Raw genomic sequence first — 23,112 nt, 5'->3', positions numbered from 1 at the left:
GATAGGAGAGCAAATTTATTTCTGTTACCAACACTGAAGCATGTACAATCATCTGATAATTTGCCTTTAAGAAATAAATGCAGTTCTTTTCTCTGAAATATCTCAAGATTTTAAATGATGTATTATTCAGCAGAAACCTGCTCTTATAAAATCCAAACATTTATATTTATATTTTTTTCTGTTTCTTATTTAAGGCTCCCCCTATAAGAATATGTCTTTTAGGATCACATGGAGCAGGTAAAACGGTTTGTGCCCGTTGGTTAGCAGACAAATTAGGTATTTTCCACATTCAGTTTGAGGAGCGACTACAGGAATTGATCATGATCAAAACTGGAAAAAGAGTTGGACCTGAAGAAGAGGAGGAAGATGAGGAAGAGGCTACCATACAAGAAATGGTTGAATCCCCTCAATCTGCAGCTGAAGAACTTGAGGGTGAAGAAGAAACTAAGCGACTTCAAGAGGTAACACCTAGGATACATTAATGGCTTTCTGAGATGAATATTTGAACCAGTTTACATAATAAACAAAATCAAGTCCCATAATAAACAAAATCAAAACCATGGAACTTTAGACTGTAGGTGGAGGTTTGCATGCTACAGTCCTCCCTAGACATACACCAAAAACCCTGCCTGCATGTTGAACAACAGCATTCTTTCCTGAGCTACTTTGAGGGATGGTACAGGATATACTGGTAATGTCAGGTCAAAGGCTAGGCCTAGCCTTTCACCCTGTTGTGCTAGTTTGCAGTGCTCAGTAGCTTTTGTGAATTAAAAATAGGATGCATATTCACACCTGAAGTCTGAAGGAGTAAATCCAAGAGAACATTTACTCTCTTGGTTCTAACTTGGCCAAGGATAGAACTGAGTCTTCAGCAGGAAGAAAAAGCAGACAACCTGTTAAAGTCCTAGCATCTCCTGGCTTCAAGCAATAGAGGAACATGAATCCCACTTGGACTTATCCTAACATCCACATAGAGACACCTTTCAGGAAAGCAACAACAACTGTTTAAGCTCTGTGTCCAATTCTGTGTGTTTGATGTGGTATGAAAATATTCTATGGTGTTTGATATTGGAGGGCTCATCCTCACATGCAAGTCATCTCTTGATAGTGCAGTCATTAAATGTTGAATATGCATGAGCCAACCAGCTCTTGTACCCAGTACAAAACAAAAAATTTGCATGTTGAATGAATTAACTCAGTGCTTCCATTGTTCCACACTTTCTATAGTGATCCAATTTCCCATGAGAGTTAAATGAAAATGAATAATTCAAAGTTGCTTGAAAAACATTCAGCTATTCCTTTTTTTAAAGAAAGGAGAGCCAGTGTGGTGTAGTGGTTAAGAGCGGTAGTCTCGTAATCTGGGTAACCAGGTTCGCGTCTCCGCTCCTCCACATGCAGCTGCTGGGTGACCTTGGGCCAGTCACACTTCTTTGAAGTCTCTCAGCCCCACTCACCCCACAGAGTGTTTGTTGTGGGGGAGGAAGGGAAAGGAGAATGTTAGCCGCTTTGAGACTCCTGAAGGGGAGTGAAAGGCGGGATATCAAATCCAAACTCTTCTTCTTCTTCAACTAATATTACAGATAGAGTAGCCTGGATTTTCCTATATACCTGACCCATAAATGTATCTCTTAGGAAACAGAAATCAATACATATACAAACCTTTGTTTTACAGTATGTAAAATATTATGCAATATAATTTAAACATATTGAAGTGCCGTATATTTCCATGTATACGACGCTCCCATGTATAAGATGCCCCCTATTGTTGAGGACTCCAAATTAAGAAAACACCCTCAGCACTACTCATGTATAAGATGAGCCTTAATTTTAAACCTACTTTTTTGGTAAAAAAACAAAACCCCTAGTCTTATACACGGAAAAATACAGTATTTTGTTACAAAAATGTTGAGCAAAGAGAATGAGTTATGTAAAACCCTTATACTGCTAAACTGTTGTCAAGCGAAGAAGAGAGCAAATACTTACATGTATTTTGGATCATTTCAACAGAAAGAGATGCTGTTAACAGACGAAGAAGAAGCAATCAAGGCAAATCTAATAGAAGGTGAAGCCTTGCCCATGGAGGTGCTTGATGGCATTGTTCTTGATTGGTGGATGAAGGAACCATTTCGGTAATTTTTGTGTGTCTAATATGGTCTGGCTTTTTTTGTTCCATCTATAGCTCTTAGGCTGCAATCCTGTAGTTACTTGCCTGGGAATAAGCCCCACTGAACTCAGATCCAAAGAATTGAATTCAGTGGGACTTCATGGTAGATATGCATAGGATTGCACTGCCTCAGCATCCTGGGTCAAACATATCAAGACAAGTACCTCTCTTCATCTGAACCCAGAAGATCTGAAAAACAGCCTAACTCACAGTAACATGAGACTGGCTGGTGCTTGGTCTTGTTAGTTTTATTGAATTATGAAACTTATTAGTCACTTCTCTATTTAAATATTGCTGTAGAATAAGTGTCATCTATTCTTTGAAATCAGCTACCATATGAGATCCACTGCAGTTCAGCCTTGCAGATCATTTATAGATGCTGTTTAGGCGAGCTTTTATTTAAAAGCTTTTTACTAAGTTTCTCATAGATTTGGTATTAGTGTGATTTCTGTTGTTGTTTGTAGTACTTATATATTTTAAAAATTTCAGTGGGTTATGGAAGTGTTAGCTGGGTTGGGTAATGATCATGAGTTGTGATGAAGGCAGGAGCAGGATTGTGGGAGGTGGAGTGAATCTCTTCAGTTTTTTCACTCCTGCCTTGGCAAAAGCAGTTCGTTCCTCCTGGCTCCCTCTGTTCTTCAATCAGTTAAGGCATCAAGTCCCACCCAGTCTTCAGATGTCTCTTTGCAAGTGCCATGGATTGGCTTCTGTTCACTAGAGTCTGTCTGTCCAGGCTATCTCTCTTTTTCCTTCAGCATCTACATACAGGGTCCATTGTTTTCCTCCAGTGTCATGTATGCACACACAGAGAGAGGGGGGGGGGAGAGGGGGAGAGAGACAGAGAGAGAGAGATTTTGACTCTCCCAGTTCAGAATTGAAATGGACCCTCTTAAGCCAGCCTTGGTATTCAAATCTGTGTCATGTGATACTGCTTGCTCTGTATAATAAGTAGAGTCAATCCACATTTGGATCACTCCCTTACACTGGACCAGAAGGAACATTTCACAGTAAGTGGCCATCATGCCAATCTACCCTACAAGCCCTAAATATCTTCTCCAGATGCAGAGCTGCACAAGGGATACATTTAGGAGCCTAGAATATTGACCTTACGAATCCTGATTGGATTTTTTTTCCATCCAGCTATGCCCATCCCTTGCCTACTAGTAGGAAATTACATTCTTGCTATTAATTGGGAAGTCCATGGAAAATTGACAGTTACTTTTTTGCATTTAGATCCACAGGTTTTATACTGGATGGTTTTCCTCGAACAGCAGAGGAAGCTCAGTATTTAGCAGACCGCTGCCTTTGTCCTGATGTTGCAGTTTACCTTGAAGTTGATGAAGAGGATGTTACTGACCGACTTCTTCCCAAGCGTGTGCAAACATGGCAAGAGAGACAAGCTAGAAAATTTGAGAAGAAGCAGCAGATAAAAGACATGAAGGCAAAATTAAGAGTAAGTATTCAGGATCTATTAATAGGCAGTATATCACAGATAAAAAAGTACAGTATCCCTGCTTGCAGGTTTAGGATCCAAACTCATATTGTAGGAGTTTTAAAGCAAATATTGGTGCAGCACTAAAAGATGGACAGCTAATTTCTGTGGCACATAGGTATCCTAACCACTTCAGAATTGTTTTGCCTTCCGGAGCCTAGATGAGAGTGCCTGCTTGAGACTCCCCACCTGGCTTGAAGCAGATGCAGTGCTAATTTGAAGTAAGCGGTAATTCAAATGATCCAGCTCGTCAGAAGGCTTCTATGAACAAAAACTGCAGTGCAATCCTGTGCATGTCTGCTAAAAAAACCCCAGGCCCTTTGAGTTAAATGGAATTTAGTCTCTGATAAGCATGCACTGATTGCAGTCTTAAACAAAATAAACAGAGGGGAAAAAACACTGTGTTGCAATACAGAATAATCTGCACAAATCCAAATGCAACACATGCCCAATAACGTATTACCATTAGTTTGATTAATTTTGTAGTATGATCAAACTAATGGCAATACATTATTAGCCATGTGTTGCGATTAGATTTGTGCAAATTAAACAAAATCAAAGCTCCTGACTCTCACTGAGTCTTCAGCATTTCTTAAGTGGAATAGGGTTCTGATTCTTACTAAATTTTGCATCTATAGACATACATTTTGCATTTATCTCATACCCTCCAAGTGTTCAAATTTTCCATGGACAGCCCTAGGGGGGGAGTGAGAAATGTTCCTATTTTCATCTGAGGAATGTTGAAGGGTATGCTGGTCACCACATAAAGAAGTTTTTTTTTAAAAAATGAAGAATAATAATGAAATATTGCTATTGGGCTTCATCATACTATTATAAACTTAGTAGAACCCTTCTTAAGTATATCTACCCAGCCAAATGTTGCCTTACAGTCCAGCTTTGGGATGGATATCCCCAAACACCCCCCACCAAAAAAACAACAACATAACATCCATTGCAATTTGGATCTGCACTGGTTTCCACAGGTATATAGGAAAACTAGAAAAAGTTAACCTTCCCATGTATCCTCAGATGCCCATGAAAAACCTTTTGAAATTGAATTTTAGCACGTCAGTTGTTAATGTGTGTGTGTGTGTGTGTGTGTGTGTATGTATGTATCATATGTACTCTTTTTAACAGGCAGAGCTGGTTGCTCAAAGAAGGGCAGAGCTTTTGGTAGAACAAGCAAAAAGGAAAATGGAGGTAAGATACACATTAAAAATAACAAAAAACATTATGATCACTTTACAGTGCTACCTCAGGTTAAGAACTTAATTCATTCTGGAGGTCTGTTCTTAACCTGAAACTGTTCTTAACCTGAAGCACCACTTTAGCTAATGGGGCCTTCCACTGCCGCTGCACTGCCGGAGCATGATTTCTGTTCTCATCCTGAAGCAAAGTTCTTAACCTGAAGCACTATTTCTGGATTAGCGGAGTCTGTAACCTGAAGCGTATGTAACCTGAAGCATATGTAACCCTAGGTACCACTGTATATTGGATTTTGTAAAGTGGCTCTCAGTTTGGCATCCATGATGCTTATTTAAAAAGATAACTGTGTTATAAATTGGCTTGGGAGAAATTGCTGTTTATACTGTATTTCTGATTACCGTATTTTTCACTCTATAAGACGCACCAGGCCACAAGACGCACCTAGTTTTTGGAGGAGGAAAACAAGAAAAAAAATATTCTGAATCCCAGAAGCCAGAACAGCAAGAGTGATCTCTGCACAGCGAAAGCAGCGATCCCTCTTGCTGTTCTGGCTTCTGGGGTAGCTGCGCAGCCTGCATTCACTCCATAAGACGCACACACATTTCCCCTTACTTTTTAGGAGGGAAAAAGTGAGTCTTATACAGCAAAAAATACGGTTTATAGGAGCTTTCCCATTCACAGAAGGGCATTTTGGATCCAACGCAAGACTCCCTTTTTATATATGACAGCTGTCTAAATATAGTCAAGTCTCTACTACATATTAGTCAGGGAGCAGGTACTTTGAAATTAGGGCATATAAATTAATGTGCAGGAAAAACCTGGGCTGGAAGCAGTTTTAATAAACAGGCAAAACAATAATACACTTTTTGTGTATAAAATTAATCCCTTAGAAATCAACAGGAATTAATTTTTATTGACTGTGATATATTCCAGACCACAGTTTTTCTGTACCACTACACATATAGTGAACTGAGAACAAGAATCAACAAGCATTGCCATAAATTCTATTTTACATAAATATTTTCAGGAATAATATAATAATTAAATATTTCCATTTTCTCTTTTAGGAGGCTGCTGCTAGGCTTGAAAATGAAGTTCCTGATGAAGAGGAGGAGGAGGAGGAGGAAGATGATATTGAAGCTATTTTGGAAGAAGAGTTCCCGAAAGAAGAAGATGAGGGAGAAGATGAGGAAGAGGAGCAGGAGTCTGAGGCTATTGAGCGCATGAGAACTGAACTCTCAGAGAAATATGAAACTGATGTTACTAATCTGCAAGCAGTGCAGGTATTTTCAGCATTGTCTGATGTATTGTATTCTGCTTTAACATAAGTGTAACAGAGACTAAATGACACTATTTTACTATATCTAAAAAGAAGATATGTGAAATATCTTCTTTTTAAATCATCAGTGTTGTATTCACTTTTCCAGAGCAAAATTAAACACCCCAACAGACTTGCCTCCTGGAGAATGTATACATAATTTGTTCATGAAGAGGAAATTGTAGACATTTCCTGCTGCATATCAGATGTGCCAAATGGAATAAAATATTGGGGGCTCAAGTAAGCCCTACCACACTTAATCACAATACACGGCACACGCACACAATTTGAATGGCAATGCCCATCGATTTTGAGGGGCAGCCCCCTCAAATATTTTAGGGGGGGTGAAGGGACCTAGGAGTTGACTTCTATGGTCAATATGCATATCTTCAATAGGCTGTGAGGAATGTGCCTATTTTAACTGAATTTTGTGCATAAAGTACAGTAAACACATTCTCCAATCAGTATGCATAATTTCCAGGAAAAAAGCCGTTGTTTTCTATCTCTAGTTCAGAAGTGTGCAGTCTGAGCTTCCTGGGCTGCACCTGGCCCACTGCCTGATCTTATGTGACCCACAACATACCCTCCCACTGATCACTAATTTTCTGCTAATTGCACCTCCCAGTAAAAAATATACAATATGGACTGTTTCACCCAAGTGGTTTTTTGCCTTCCTTTTGGCCTTCTTCTATAAATTGGCGCTATCTCCCACAGCTATTGCAGGAGTTATCATGGAGCAGAATGATTTCAAATACCATAATCTGTTTCTTTTACAAAGGTCTAGGATTATGGGGAAAAAATGTTTTCAAGGAGCTTTAAAAACAGAGAAAATGAGCTTACTTAAAATGATTTATGATACCCAGCTAAATAGAGGTTGCACTGCAGGGGGCTGGACTAGATGACCCTTAGGACCCTTTCCAACCCTTCAATTCAATGGTTTTATGGTAGCCAATCCTATGTCAGTTTTAATACCCATAGTTGTAAATTTTGATCGGAGATCTGTCGAGCAGCCTTGTAGGTTGTTGATTGTGAGGTAGGTACCATATTTTTTGCTCCATAACGCTCACTTTTTTCCTCCTAGAAAGTAAGGGGAAATGTCTGTGCGTGTTATGGAGCAAATGCCTACAGATGGCGGGGGGATCTGCTGCAGTCGTGAGCAGAGGATCCATGGTTCCCCTCCCTTCCCTCCTCCGTGGCTCGCTTTGCTCGCTTTGAAACAGCAAAGCGGGAGAAGAGCTGCTGAATGGGGAGAAGAGAGGGACAGAGAGCCTGGTTACAAAGCACGGATCCACATGGATCCTCAGGATTTTTGCACTGGGTCACCCCAAATTCACCATCAGATCACATAGCATGTCCATGGCTACAGCTTGCACCAAAAAAATCACGCACCCACTGTTGCCTGGGGCCGCAAAAACGTGGTTACAAAGCATGGATCCTCAGGATTTTTGCATTGGGCTACCCCAAACTCACCGTCAGATCACATGTCTGTGGCCACAGCGTGAACCACAAAAATCATACATCCACTGTTTCGTTTAGAATATTTTTTTTCTTGTTTTCCTCCTCTAAAAACTATGTGCATGTTATGGTCGGGTGCGTGTTATAGAGCGAAAAATACGGTAGTTTGCCAGATATCACAAGTCAACCTGCCACCTGACACATAGGTACAAGTCTCCTGCTAAATATTTTGTGTTACCTGCTAAATATATTGCTTTATTTGCAAGGTTAAGTAAAGGCATAGTTAATCAATAGAATTTGTTGCAACAACATGGAGGACTTTAAAACTGATATTAGACAAATTGATGGAGGATAAGGCTATCAATGCCTACTACCGCAAACAAAAGAGAATGTGTCTCAAGATGCTAAAGGCGGTCTTTAAATATAATGGTCTGAAATGTGTTGGGCTGCTTTGAAAATATGATCCATTTTGTCAGCATCTTGAGACACATTCTCTTTTGTTTGGGTGCTCACTTCGCATGTCTGCAGTCCTTGTACTTCCTATCAATGGCTACTAGTCATGATGGTTATATGTTACTTCTATGACCCGAGTATCCCTCTCAGTATCAGTTGCTGGGGAGCAGAAGTAGGGAGAGAGTTATTGTGCCCATGTCTTGCCTGAGGGTTTCCTATAGACATCTGGTAGGATGCTGGATTAGACTGGCCTTTGGTCTGATCCAGTAGGCCTCTGTTCATGTTCTTAAGGATTTACTTGGCTTTTTTGTTGTTGTTATTTCTGTTTTGCTTGCTTTTGTTCACAGGAGGAACTTGAAAAATTGTTGATACCCGAAGTAACTCTTGTATCCAAGCGAAAGCCTCACATTGTGTGCTATCAATTGTATAAAAAGCTGAAGGACCTAATAGAAAATCGTGAAAGCATTTTTGAGAAATGTTATCCAATAAGCTTATCCCTTGCACGCAAGATGCTAGTTCTTGCCTATAAACATCCAAGCAATTTTGGCCAATGGGACCCAATCAAGGTAAATAACCTTTAGGAAAGAATATTTTGCTTGTTTTTTACCATTATTTCTTAAATCAGTTATGTGGAGTCATATATCAATTCTTATGCATAATTGTGCTATGCTATTGTTTCTAGGTATTGTTTATTATTCTAAATTTGTAAAATAGGATTGATTGTGCAGATATAATATCTGCTGCTAATAGAATCAGGGTGGGAAACCTTTTAACCTTGAAGGCCACATTCCCTTCTGATCAACCTTCCTAGGGCACATGCCAGTCAGTAGGCTTTCTACAGTGGGCTAATCTCTTCAGGCTTTCACACTCCCCTTTATCATCCCTCTAAGCAAGAAAAAAAACACCATGATCATAGCTCAAGTACATTCCAGCCAGAAAAACAGAGTACAAAGCAGGTCTGGTTCAGGATGTGTTTCAGGGTGTGTGTGGCCTGTAGAGAATCTCAAAGGTCAGATAGTGGATGGAAGGGGTTTCCTTGTTCCCTGCCTTCCTTGTTCTTCCTCTTCTCATTAGGTGGTGGCCGCAGACACAGTGATAGCTTATCATGGTCTGCATGGACATCAGTTTCTTTCTCAGCTAGACAGAAGATCATATCTCAAGAGCTGTCAGGCAAGATGACCATGTGCAGGCCAGTGCTTAGCCATAGTCATCCCATAGGAAGCTGCCTTCTACAGAGTCTCACCATTGGTCCATCTAACTCAGTATTGTCTAAACTGACTGACAGTGGCTGTCCAGGGTTTCGGACAGGGAACATTCTCAGCCTTACATGCAGATGCCAGGGATTGATCCCGGAACCTTCTGAATTCAAGGCAGATCCTCTGGATTGCAGCCCTTCCCCTAAAGCAGGAGAGTCCAAACTTTTTTCAAAGAGGGCCAGATTTGATGAAGTGAACATGCGTGAGGGCCGTCCGAAGTTGTTGACCTTTTTTTTAGGATTTCCCCCCAAAGTTGTTGATCTTTTTTCAGGATTGATTACTCAGTTTTTTTAAGAAAATAAACTCCAGGAAATAAACTGCCAGATTAGGCCCCCAAGCTGGACTTTAGGCATGCCTGCCCTGAAGGAAGAATGCAGTTTGTTCCAATTTAGCACTAAAGAGCAGGTTTTCCAGGGGGAAGTGCCAGGCAAGCATAATCACTTGGACCCATGCTTTCTAGGCATGGGACAAGCAGAAGTGTGGAGAAGCCCTCAAGACAGTCTACCCAACGCCTGTTTTCTTTAGATCCTTTTTTCTTTGCACCAAGGGAGTTGCCTATATAAAACAAAGGAGAAACCCAAGTTAGTGTAGCTGTGCCCCTAGTAGAGGTATATCTGCCCTGAACCAAAAATAGTTCCTAACTTTGACATTCAGTGACAGTGAGGAAGATGGGATGAGCTACATTTCACTTGTTAATAGGCACTAATAGGCACTTGACACCCCAAGAAGAAATTACTAAATTGTTAAATTATTATTGTTCTTACTAACATAATAGTTTTCTGCAAAAGAATGCATTAAAAGAGCTGCTTGGTTACTTTAATGCCCTAGTTTAACCGATGTGACTGTTCTTGCCAACTTTTCCTCACCAATTATTTGTGCTAGCGTAAGTAATTTCAACAGGAAAATAGGAAAACTTTGCTTCATTCTTATAAATCAAAAGATAATATTTGTTAAATTGTGAATATACCGGTACATTTTTCATTGGAAAATAGTTACAGCAGCAGTTCTGGAGGTCAATAATTCTGTGTTTATTACAGCTAAGTGAAGGAGATGCAATCAAGCCTTTTCAAAATCAAGATACTCCTAGCTTTCCACTTATCCATCGGAATTGTATTTATTTCTTTACAAGCAAAGAGAACAGGGATACATTTATGAAAAATCCCATCAAATATCTCCGTCAGCCAAAGCCAAAGCCAACTGTACCAGTTAAGATTGCAGTTGTGGGGCCTCCAAAATCTGGAAAGACTACAGGTAAGTCTTGAGTCCTGAGTGTATAGATGTTTATATAGGTATAACAATATTGCATTTATGGAGAGGATGGTATTTTTCTGTTCTACCAGATAACTATACTGCCGGTAAGTTCATTTAGGTTTTTTCCAACACATTATTTTTTTCTTGTGTGATGTTAAACTGTACAAGGGATCGCCTTTAGCAGGCTACTTTCAGAAAGCAGTCATAGTAAACCTTACGCTTTTATCATAACCGTCTAGGTCTAATGACACATCCACAAGATATGTTTGAAGTACATGGCTTGTTCCAAAGGAACCTGGAAACTGTAGTTTATCCCTCACAAAGCTACAATTCCCAGCACTCTTAACAGCACTCCAGTTTCCAGGATTCTTGGGGGGAAGCCATGTACTTTAACGGTGTGGTGTCTGAGGGTCACCTATGACTGTGATTCTGCTCTATTGACACAATCATTATTTTTCTTTTAAAACATAATGGTCAGTATTATGTGTCAGTGTGGTCAAAAGCTGCTCATTAACAACAAAACTGTTTTGCAGTTGCCAAAAGGTTTGCAAAAGAATATGGATTGTTGCGCCTTTCCATGGGAGATGCCATCCGTATGGTGCTAAACAATCAGCCAGAGACAGAACTAGCGCTTATATTGAAGTGGCATCTGCAGAAAGGATTGACTGCACCTGATGAACTTGCTGTGAGGGCTCTAGATATTTCACTGATGGATACTGTGTGTAACACCTCAGGGTGAGAGACTTTCATTTTAGTTATTTCATAGCATTGCTTCCAGATGGGTCACATTTAGGACTACATCTGCATAACATTGCTTCCAGCAGATATGGAAGGCAGTTGCCTTTGTCTGCCATGCAACTCTGCCTTGCCTAACATAAAACCAAAAAATGTAATAAATAATGCTGTACAATTTGGTCATAAAGGTTCAGATACGCATGCTGGCAGATTATAAGCATTTCTCATCAGGGTGTTTTGGTATTCTTCATTAAAGCAGGAGGATAGTAAAAATCGTACTTGAAATTGTGAAAAGTAGTTTGTGTCTTAATCCTGCAAATACATCTTTTAGATATTTTTTAAAGCCCTGGTGAAACAGAGAAGGGCTCTGGCTGCAGTCCTGTGCATATTTATCTGGGGGTAAATCCCATTGAACAGAATAGCCTGGATTGCACAACACACAAAGCCAAACCATGACTTAGCATGAACACAACAGAGTGCAGACTCCTGGAGAGGAGATCACAGCCCCTTTGCTCCTCCCCAGTTGCTCTGATGCTACACTACACTAACCCGTGACTTAGCATGTCATCCAAACCCAGACATGTGGTTTAGCTATCCCGGACATCCCATGAGCCCTAAACCATAGGACAAACCTTGCCTACTACTTATGGTAAGTCTGGAGCAAGCTAAACTATGAACTCAGGTTCAGAGTACATGCTAATCAAAGCTATGGCTTAGCTTCATGCAGAACAGCAGTAGAGCAACTGGGGAGGAACAAAGCGGTCACATTCGCCTCTCCTGGAGCCCACACATTCATGGTAAGCCATGGTTTGGCTTAGTATGACTTGTGAACCAGGCCATTATCTGAGTCTATAAACATGTACAGTCGTACCTTGGTTGACGAACTCCTTAGCAGTCGAACGTTTTGCCTCCCAAACACCACAAACCCAGGAGTGTTCCAGTTTGCGAACATTCTTTTGGAAGCTGAACATCCAGCAGGGCTTCCAATTGGCTGCAGGAAGCTTTGACAGCCAATTGGAAGCTGTGCCTTGGAAGTTGAACGGACTTCCAGAACAGATTCTGTTTGGCTTCCAAAGTACAACTGTATAAGATTCCTGACTAAGGACAGGAGGAATAGATTCTGTAGTTGATATGCTATAACTTAGCACAGGAGTGATGAGCTTCCAGCTTAAGGGTCAAACTTGGCCTACTAGGCCTCCCTATTTGCCCTGCAAAGCGGAGCAGCCACACCCATCTTCTCCCTTACATCTGTCATACATAATGTGTGAATTGAGGCTTCAAAGAACAATTGGGAGCTTAAAGTGGGCTTATGATAGTTGTTGTTCTGGAGAAGGTGTGATCCCAACCACCTATCAGCTGATGGGCAGTAAGTTTGTGACTTCCTCGAGGAGAAGCAACTTCCAGTCAGTAGAAACAGCTTCTCTATCCCAGCACTGATGGTTTGGTGAAGCTGCCCTGACATTATAGGTGAAAAGGAAAAGCATGGAGAGGCTTACAAACTGTGGGGCTGGCAATGGCCCTTGCACCCAAGAAGCTTGGGAACCCCACACAAGGTGGGAAGGAACATCATGTGACTGACAGGTGGGTTGCCCCTGATAAAGTTTGCCCACGGAGCCAAAAAGGTTCCTCACTCCTAATTTAGGACTATGTACAATGTTGGAATACTATTGAGGCCTGCTAGCTCAAAAATACCTACTTAGTTCCCTGGTGAATGATACTATGTTATGTTTTGACAGCCTATTCTAGTTTTATTCAGTCCCTTCAAAATGTAACCCTGGTTATGTTTCTTTATAAAAAGGCTGATTCAAAGCTTTAAAATAATTCTGGAAATCGGCACAGTGCCAACAGGAATAATAAAGAATGAATATGCTGTTTGGCTCTGTTTATTATTCCTGATTCAGGATATCCTGGCATGTGTATGGGCTTCATCAACAAGAGTTACTGTTATAGAAATAAATAATAAATCTGAACCCAATCTGAATTGTGGTCATTTTCCCTCCCACAGAGTTGTTATTGATGGATACCCTGTAACAAGAAAACAAGTAGACCTTCTTGAAGAAATGAAAATCATTCCAGTAAAAATATTCGAATTAGATATTGATGTGAAGGAGGTCCTCAGAAGAGCACTGCAGGATAAACAAATCCCTAACAGGTAGCAACACCATGAAGGGTGTGAAGTAATAACTCCCTCAGGGCACATTAATACAGTGGTACCTCGGGTTAAGTACTTAATTCATTCTGGAGGTCCGTTCTTAACCTGAAACTGTTCTTAACCTGAAGCATCACTTTAGCTAATGGGGCCTCCTGCTGCCGCTACGCCGTCGGAGCACGATTTCTGTTCTCATCCTGAAGCAAAGTTCTTAACCCGAGGTACTATTTCTGGGTTAGCGGAGTCTGTAACCTGAAGCGTATGTAACCTGAAGCGTATGTAACCCGAGGTACCACTGTACTTCACAATTAGGCATGGTTTCTGGCTTAACATAGTTTACAGTGAAGGAGCAGCATGGTAGACAATGTCCAGTTGCTCCCACTTCACTACTCCCCTGGCAGAAACAGGAAAAACAAATTACGAAGTTGCCATTATACTTGGCTTCCCTTTACATCCAAACAATGGACTGTGGATTGTTATTTCCTAACAAGCCACAATATGTAAGCCACCAACAAACCATGCTTTAAGGCTGATTAGCAGTTGTGGCTTGTTAGGGTTTGGACATAACAGGAAGCCAAGCTTAGTGGTAGCTTCCTGGTAGGTTTCTCACACATGGACCAGGGAAGTAGTGAAGTGGGAGCAGTTGGCCATTGTGCACTAACCTACTGCTCATACTAGGCTGATATTAAAGCCTAATATTAATGCACTTAAAATTGTCTTCTCAGATATCCTTATCCAATGCACGACAGCTCCCATATTCTCTCTATCAAGAATTCGTGTTACAGAGCACAAACAGAAGAAATAAGACCTTACTACGAGGAACAGCACCAAAACTGGTATGTGATTGATGCAACACACAGCAAATGGTGGATCTGGAACAAAATACTTGAGGAAACTCAAGCAATCACCAAGCAGATCCAGATCTATCTGGAAAGAATACGACAAGGTAAGCAAAGAATCCTGTTTTAAATTAATTGGGGGGAGGTTGTTAGTGGATTTTATATGTAATTCTATTATGTTACTTGGATTTGACTTTAACGTCAAATAAATGAAGATTAATATGAAACTTAAAAATAGAAGCTCAGAGTCTGATGATGAAGAAGCACATGACCTATTTGAATAATAAAGAGAACATGAACCCATTACAAATCTTTGGGCTGGTCCACACTGGGCTTTATCATGACTTTGAAGTTTTTTGAGTCCCAGATTTCTGGCCATTGTTCACATTATGTTGCTCTCAACCAGAACTCATCCCATGAATCACACCAAATCAGGTGGAAGAACCTAGCACTCCACAGGTGCAAGTTTACTCCAACCAATTTTGGACTATTCCCTCCCTCCCACTGCAACCCCATAAGATGCAGCCCACAATGCTCAGTAGGTTCCCTGCTGAGAGGAAAGGAAAGAGGAAGTTTACTTTCAGCTCACGCAACACTGGATACAACTCTTACCAATTCAAAAGTTCTGCAGTTATTATCTGTATTTATACATTTATGGCCTGCTTCTTGCCCATCATCTTTCAAAGGGGTTACAAGTCAATCCAAATGGTAAATGGGATGGTAGTGCTGTTATCTGGTAGAGTCAGGATCCTTCCGGATTGCCCTTTCACCAATATGAGGTAGGGCCAGCTTGAAACTTGACTTCAATTATTATTGTTGTTGTTGTTCTTACTCATTTTTTATTCAAAGCAGCATTTTGTAAGCAGACTCCAGATTCTGTTTGAAAACTGAAGTGAAACGCTACATATGGTCAAAGTCTAGTTATAATTTAGTGTCCTCCATGTAAAGAACCCATTTAGCAAATGAATTTTTTTCAGCTGTGAATGAAATACAATACTGCTAGTAAAGCTAACTTGCACGACTCATTCTAATAAATTAGTCATGTGTAGTAAGCCTTTAGATTCCACAAACTGGTGAGCTTCCTCTGCTTCACGGAGGCTAGATTAAATTAGAAACATCTTTCTAACTTCTTGATATTCACAGAAGTTAATCTGACTGACCTGCCAACCTAGCTATATACAGTATAACATACTGATTTGCTCTGTATTGTTTGGTATAGCTTTTGCATTTTCACATATCAGTAGAATAGGTATAATCTTCCAAATATGCAGTGTCACAGGTGAAACTTCACAGCATTGTATCCAATTGTTAACAGGAATGGCAGCCAGTATTGCCGATTTGTGTATCATGCCGCAAGAGCTGCTGTCTCGGCTGGGAGAGTTTGGGCAATATTGTCCTGTCAGCCTTGCAGAAAAGGGAGAGCTCATTGATTGTTCTGTAACGCCTTCTCTAAAGTTTGCAGCAGAATTTCGAGGACATTACTACAAAATGGCTGGACAAGAGGAACTGGATGTAAGTATCAAAAGGGGTAGAATATATATACATAATCCATTTGGAAAGCAGTAGCTCAGTGTGGGCTGGAAACTCCCTATTTGCAGTCATACCTCTGCCACAAACTCACTAGGTGGCCTTAGGCAAGCCAAAAGATTGTAGAGTTTTGGGGTATCTTAAATACTAACAAATGTATTTGAGGACTAGACTCCAGTTAGCTTCAACCATTTGCAATATGGCACTCAAACTACTGTAGTTTACTGTTATGGGAAGCACTTTGAATGCTTTAATTATATAGAAGTGTTAAGAATTATTGTTTTATGGATGCTGACTCCAAGAAATACCGTATTTTTTGCTGTATAAGACTCACTTTTTCCCTCCTAAAAAGTAAGGGGAAATGTGTGTGCGTCTTATGGAGCGAATGCAGGCTGTGCAGCTATCACAGAAGCCAGAACAGCAAGAGGGATTGCTGATTTCACTGCGCAGCGATCCCTGTTGCTGTTCTGGCTTCTGAGATTCAGAATATTTTTTTTCTTGTTTTCCTCCTCCAAAAACTAGGTGCGTCTTGTGGTCTGGTGCGTCTTATAGAGCGAAAAATACGGTAGTTAGCCATTGTTTTGTTGTGACATTTGTCATATGGCCTTGTTTTTATAAACCCTTTATTCAAAATGACCCCAGTGAAAGGGAAGTTCCATTGTTAGGTTAGAATTTTCTTTCCAAATGTTTGCATTCTTGATGTATGTGTGTTGAGTGAAATGATGATTTTGAGGAGGGTGGCAATACCCAAGCGTTTGCCTTTATTTTGAATAAGTTCACACCCTCTATCATATCACCTGCTTGTCCTCATAGCCTCTTTTTTCACCGAAAGCTGGGCCGTGATGATGTTACCTTTATTGTGTTCTCCTGGACTACTTTATCTCTCAGAATTGGATTCTGTCCCTTAAACAAAGATTGGATTATGTGCAAAAGAAAAAGCGTCCCAAAGCACCAAAATTCTGAAATGCTTTTTCCACACAAAAGGTGGTAAATATATACCATCAGTCCTGGAAGTGTTCCAAGCTAAAACCCATCACAGTTATTATATGGGGCTCAGATTTGGACAGGCACTCACTTTAGATCTACGGAAGATGTCCAATCAAAGTTCTTAAGGCAATTTTTTTCTGTACCTCCCTGTGTTCCAAATGCATCATTGCGCCAGGCTAACCTCCCCTTGGTAGAATTATGGATCTGGCATAGGACACTTAACTATTGGCTTTGCCTAAACTCAAATCCCCCCGGTCTAATATCCCTAGTGCTGCAAGATTGTCACAAGAACCCCTGGACTAAAATTGTTTATCAAAAACTTCACTCTTGTGGTTTATCACCACAACAGCTACTCACTTTGGGTTTTAGTAAATCAAACAGTCTAATTTGTCAGCACCTAAATTATATCAAGCATCAGAACAACTTGGCCACGATAAGGAAATTTTGCCCATGGTATGCCTATTTTCCACCTTCCCATTTTGACTCTCTGGCACCCTATCTGCATAACCTAGCAATTCTAAAATATAGACATGCTTTTACCCTCGCAAGATTGAATGTATTGCCCTTGGCTGCACTTGAGGGATGAGTCCAACAGATTCCACACAAAAAACACATGTCCCCGTGGAGATGGCAGTCCCAAATCGGTGGCGCCTGCCCTTCTGGCTTACACTCTTTATAAAGACTTGAGGAATGAGATTATCACCCCTCTTTGATTATCACTCCACACTGGAGAGCCAGTGTGGTGTAGTGGTTAAGAGCGGTAGTCTTGTAATCTGGGGAACCAGGTTTGCGTCTCCGCTCCTCCACATGCAGCTGCTGGGTGACCTTGGGCCAGTCATACTTCTTTGAAGTCTCTCAGCCCCACTCACCTCACAGAGTGTTTGTTGTGGGGGAGGAAGGGAAAGGAGAATGTTAGCCGCTTTGAGACTCCTTAAAGGGAGTGAAAGGTGGGATATCAAATCCAAACTCCTCCTCTTCTTCTTTTATTGTCCATTCCGGGTCGCCCAACCACTGTCACTGTGTCCTTTCTCTTGGCAGATCAAGATGAGCAGGTGACAGCAAAGGTTGCAGGGTTTTTAGCTGGGGCAATCAGAGTAAGGTTCACTATTTGACTGTTGATTCAGGACCCTAAAGTGTATTTTATATAATTGACTTTTTATTTCTGTTCTTTGTATTTCGCATTGTTGTTTTGTTGCTGTGGTTGATGGCGGACGCAAATAAAGATCCATTCATTCAAAATTGGATTATGTCTTTATTCTGAAGTGCACCTAATGCAACTGGTGTAGAATGTTATATATAACAGTGGTCCCCAACCCTTAAGAACACTGGAAAATTGCTAAGAGTCTTGGTGGACCACTTAAAAGATTTTTCTGCCTTTTGTATGACTTATAATGTATTCTTCTATATGTTGTATGTTTTTTAATTGTATTTTTCTTGCTGATCTTATTTCTTATATATTTTATTGTATTACAACTTGAATTCCACATAATATAAAATACAATAGATAAGAAAACATAACGTAAGAAATAAAAGCAGCTACAAATATACAATAAAAAATATTTAATTCACCATGTCTGCCTTTCACAGTGGCTATGCCACCTGACTGAAGCTCATGGACCACTGGTCTGTAGACTAGAATTTCAGAACTTCTGTTATATAAGAAATAAGGGGGGGGGGATACATCTGTTCCTTAATAAGTAGCCTCAAATGATTTTGACCATGAATGAAAACATGAAATGTTTCTCCTCTTTCTCATACATTGCTTTCAATGCAGAAATTCCTGAAGAATCCAGAATTATATGTCCCCCCATTAGCACCTTATCCTCTCCCTCTCCCACATAAACTACCAAAGAAACTGACTGCAGCAGATGTGAAGGCTTTATTTCCTATGCAAGCTGAATTGCAAGGATTCTGTCCAGTTACTTACCTAGATGGGAAGCAAAGGTAAACACTTGCATTTCCAAGGATTTCTGTTAATATAGAATATAGAAAAATGCAATCTGTGCTAATAAGTTCTCAAACAGGCGAACTCCAACACCTTCCACTTTGCAGAATCATTACTATTCTGCATCACATTGTATTATTTATTGGACTTTATTGAATAAAATTTTAAAGTGGTGAAGGTGAAGTTAACATGGTGTGTGTGGGGGTACTTGATAACTTTACATAGGATTTAAGAATCTTTGCATTATTTGGGTGTATCTAAAGGTGCTTTTCTGCATTCTGTAAATACCTTCCATTCACAAAAGGACTGTTTTGCACCTCAAAAAACTATGCAACTGTTACCCTTCATGGATTAAAAATTTAGATCAGCCACATGAATCCACAATCAGTAATGGACTGGATGAGGACATACAAATGTAATCCACTTAACAGAAATGTTCCTGGTTAGAAGTCCTGATCCAAGGATATTGATGTAGCATGCTTTGGATGAGGTTGTACTCTTTTCAAACAATCCGGTTCATAGTTTGGGGATGCTCCTCCAGGTGGCAGGTGTGGCCAGAAGCACTTCATAGGCAAGTGTATCAACTGTGACTTCTGGAGAAAGCAGACCTGGCCTTGGGCATGCATGCTTCAGGTTGCAATCCTATACCCATTTATTTGCAATCTCCACTGAACTGAGTGAGATTTACCTCAGAGCAGGTATGTATAGGATTGCCGTATTATACAAAGACTGGTTCTTGCCACATGCTGGATCTGCTTTTGAAAACACCTGGTTCAAAATGTTTTTCTGGAGCATGCAGCTCCTCTTTTATGCCAGTTTCACTGGCTGCAAATCAATTTCTGGACTAAATATAAAATTTCAGTTTAAAGCCACAAATCACTTAAAACCAGGGTAAAAGAACAACTGCAGCAAGTATGAGATGCAAATGTGGTGATATCTTTCTTTCATTTGCTGTTTTGAGGTATGAAGCACTGGTACCTGGGGACATTGAATATGCTGTACTTTATCGCAACAAGCTATATATTTTTGAAAGTGAAGAAAAGCTTCAAAAGTTTATGAGGTACTGAATACATCACTTTTTTACTTTTATTTATTGCTTTGTGTTTGGTTTGGTTTTTTAAAAAACCTGAAATTTCTGTATTCTTAGATTACCAGAGAAATATTGGAACCAGACTCTTCCACATAAACTTCCCCCAATAAAGGAGCCAATATTGCTGACAGCTCTTCCCCTGACTGGATACCTGGAACAGGTTATTATTTACTGTTAATGACACTCAAATTGACTTAACTTTGGGGGCCAAGATTCAAATGGGCAGTATCTAATCTCAACGTTGCTAAATGAATTCAGTAATGTAATGAAGCCATGTCACAGCTTTAGTCTTATTTTTGCAAAGGGTTTTCTTTCATTCTGGTAAACATGACTGATGCCTTCCTTCCTTTTTCAAAAGTAATGGACAGTAATGGAAAGAAGGGCCCAAATGTTGCACTTGTTTTAACTCTGTAAGCTTTTGGAAGGTCATTCGGTATTCTCTAAACTGACAGGTAGTGATAAAGGTCTTTATCAGAATTCCAGGGGCTGCTGAAACAATGACTTGGATGTCAAGAGTTAGGAATATGTTGAGCAACTTTCAAAGTGATACAAAACTGAAAGGCACTGTAATTAATATAGAGGAGAGAATTAAAGGCCAGATTATGAATGATAGCACCAAGCAGTAAAGATTACAATACATAAAACCTTATTCACGGAGTAGTGTTTGTATTGCTCAGCCAACATTAGTGTTTGTGTTTGTTTGTAGGGTGTGGCCACAGCTCTGATAAAAGCAATGAATGAAGTAGGTTGTTTAAAACCAAAATTTCCTTTCCTAAGTGTGAAAAAGACTGCTCTGCTGTTCATAGCCTATCATTTGAAAGGTACAGTAAAACCTGTGCTATTATAGTATGAAATAAAATAAAATAAAAATTAGTTCATATTTTTGACATTGATCTTTTATTATTTTGTTAAAACATACATGGTGACACAAGTCAATGCAAGCAGAATTCTGCTCATGCAATAAGATCTCCCATTCAACCCTCCAGAAGAGATTTGGGGGCCATGGGAAAGAGTGTTGGGACAGGAGAAAGGGGAAATCCCTTTATGCGAGTGGAAGGTTATTCTCCTGCAAGCTGGACACATTCATCCTAGAATAGTCTATGATCAAACTAGAAGTGACAAGGTAGGGTTCTATTGTGCTAGCAGAAATCCTTGCTCTGACAGAACATTCACAAAGCACACTACCCTGGATACAACCTCATGTCTATAGATATGGGCCTGCCCCATTGAAGTGGAAAGTGGGGGAGATGGGTGCTGAATCCTTCTCCTACCTGGCCCTCTTAATTCATCCCTCCAGATACTTTTCTTACACCTGGCTCCAAGAAGAAGCCCAGCTGGAAGCACAGGTGTGGGGTGCAGGAAGGATTTGACATCCAATACCTATGCACTCTTTAAATTGCACATATTAAATTGACTCTTTAAATTGCACATATACCCCTTCCTCTGCATGTTAATGGTGCAGACCTACATGGATCTACCTCCATCACATGCAGTTTTGGCCACTAGATAACCAAGTTAGACACTGTACCTAAAATCTGGATTTCTAGTTAGAAGCAACTGCACATCACTGTTAACATTAATGTCGATAGGGATTCAGTCTGGAGATCTTGTAGGCACTTGATGTTGCATAAATAATTCTATACTATGTCCTTAAGTGTTGTATAATTGCACAATGAATTAAGAAGTACAAGTGATATGGCATAATCGGTATTATTTAACTTCCTGCAGCATATAACCCCAGGAGCTCTGATTATATACGAAAGAAGTACAAGAGGAAGTTGGAACGCTTCATAGATCATTGTGAACTTATCCCATACCTGGGAATCAAAATGACACAGAGGTATAAAGAACCTCAAAATCGACCTATTGACTTTGATCACAAATTACATACCTTTTTGTCTCTCAAAGATGTGGATCCAACCTCTCATTAGCCTGGAATATATTCACATTTGAATGTTAAATTCTTTTGGTTTTTGTGCTGATCGTGCCCAATAAATGATGGATCTAGCGTAACAGCCTCAGCAACATAAACAAAAGTTCTATAGTTTCATGCATTTTAATGGGACAATTTGCAGTTTACTCATATATTCTGCAACTAATACTAAAATATACTTGGTTTTTAATTATATTGCTGTCATTGAAAAATATTCAATCTAAAACTATTGTTCTCTAATGCTGTTAATGCAGATATTTAAATGTAATGTATTTTATTATAAAGCCACAGAGAGAATGCTTTTGGTCTTCTGTAATTAGTGTTTTTTTATCTTTATTCCTTGTGAAGTATATTTAATTGAAATTAAACAATATTCAACTAATGCCCATTGCTTGCTGCATACTGATTCTGAAGAGTTATGAGTAAATAATTTTATTTTGCCCTTCTGCATAGTGTTATGAACAGGGTGGTCATTTTATTTCTGCATGTGTAAATCTTCTAAGGAACGAGAGCCACTTTGTTATGTACTGAAGTTCTCACCCTGGGCCAGCAGGGGGATACTGTAGATAGTTCAGGTCCACATATGCAAATAAGGGATCGAAAGTGACGTTCAGTGATTGGATAGTTACAGAAAATGGTTACTGTTGTGTTCTAGTGGAGCTCTATATAAGCAGGCTGGCTGAACCCTTCAGTTCAGTTCTGTTCTGGCCTGTGAATAAACAAGAGCTGTTTGAAGAATCGCTGTGTCGTCTGATATGTTCACCCACAACTTAACACACTTAGCATAGAGTAATAGTGTACACTGTCAGCAGCTGAAACAGCTGCATGCTGCTATTTCATGTGTGGGCACATCTAAGAAATGCAGTCAATTGTGTGTCAATACAGTATATGAACAGTCAATATGCAGTCAATATATGAACTGTGTTCCTATATGGCAGAACAGACACACTGAGATACTTTGAATAGGTTCTCAGATGAAAGAGACTGCACCTGCCTGCATCTCCCTTCACGCAATTCCTTCTTTATAGAAGTGGAAAATCAGATGTTTCTTAGAAGATGTGGCATCTTCTGCTGTACTTGATAAACCTGTTTTCGAGGAAGTAGCAAATTAGTGTCTGTGCTGAACCATTTCTCATCAATCTCCTATTCAGGGACTTCCCCATTAAACAGTGTTTTGGTGGTGGGTTATCACTTTTTCTGGTCTTATATAAAGGGATTTCAGTTGGGCTTGTTTCCAAGTAATGCCTTTATGCTTAGCCTCCCAGCTCAGCAACTACAAGATTCTCCTGTGACCAAAGAATTAACATCAGCC

The 23,112-nt window shown here is 40.0% G+C and overlaps 1 protein-coding gene across 4 annotated transcripts in view; it reads left to right on the top strand.

Moving 5' to 3' along the window:
- Positions 1-22,538, top strand: part of AK9 (adenylate kinase 9) — a 58,440-nt gene extending 35,902 nt beyond the window's left edge. For all 4 annotated transcript variants that reach the window (XM_081000371.1, XM_081000372.1, XM_081000370.1 and 1 more), the window contains 16 exons: positions 195-461; positions 2,008-2,129; positions 3,398-3,617; positions 4,794-4,856; positions 5,930-6,145; positions 8,436-8,654; positions 10,382-10,595; positions 11,129-11,330; positions 13,336-13,482; positions 14,205-14,425; positions 15,634-15,830; positions 18,607-18,776; positions 19,739-19,837; positions 19,925-20,027; positions 20,574-20,688; positions 21,596-22,538. In XM_081000371.1, coding sequence (XP_080856497.1) covers positions 195-461; positions 2,008-2,129; positions 3,398-3,617; positions 4,794-4,856; positions 5,930-6,145; positions 8,436-8,654; positions 10,382-10,595; positions 11,129-11,330; positions 13,336-13,482; positions 14,205-14,425; positions 15,634-15,830; positions 18,607-18,776; positions 19,739-19,837; positions 19,925-20,027; positions 20,574-20,688; positions 21,596-21,798 — 2,778 coding nt within the window. In that variant the 3' untranslated portion in view covers positions 21,799-22,538. The remainder of the gene's footprint in view (positions 1-194; positions 462-2,007; positions 2,130-3,397; positions 3,618-4,793; positions 4,857-5,929; positions 6,146-8,435; positions 8,655-10,381; positions 10,596-11,128; positions 11,331-13,335; positions 13,483-14,204; positions 14,426-15,633; positions 15,831-18,606; positions 18,777-19,738; positions 19,838-19,924; positions 20,028-20,573; positions 20,689-21,595) is intronic.
- The last annotated feature ends 574 nt before the right edge of the window (positions 22,539-23,112 follow it).

This window comes from Podarcis pityusensis (assembly GCF_964106645.2).
Source record: "Podarcis pityusensis genome assembly, chromosome: 3".
NCBI classification, from domain to species: domain Eukaryota; kingdom Metazoa; phylum Chordata; class Lepidosauria; order Squamata; family Lacertidae; genus Podarcis; species Podarcis pityusensis.
The sequence above is the reverse complement of the archived record's forward strand: the minus strand, read 5'-3'. Positions and strand labels throughout refer to the sequence as shown.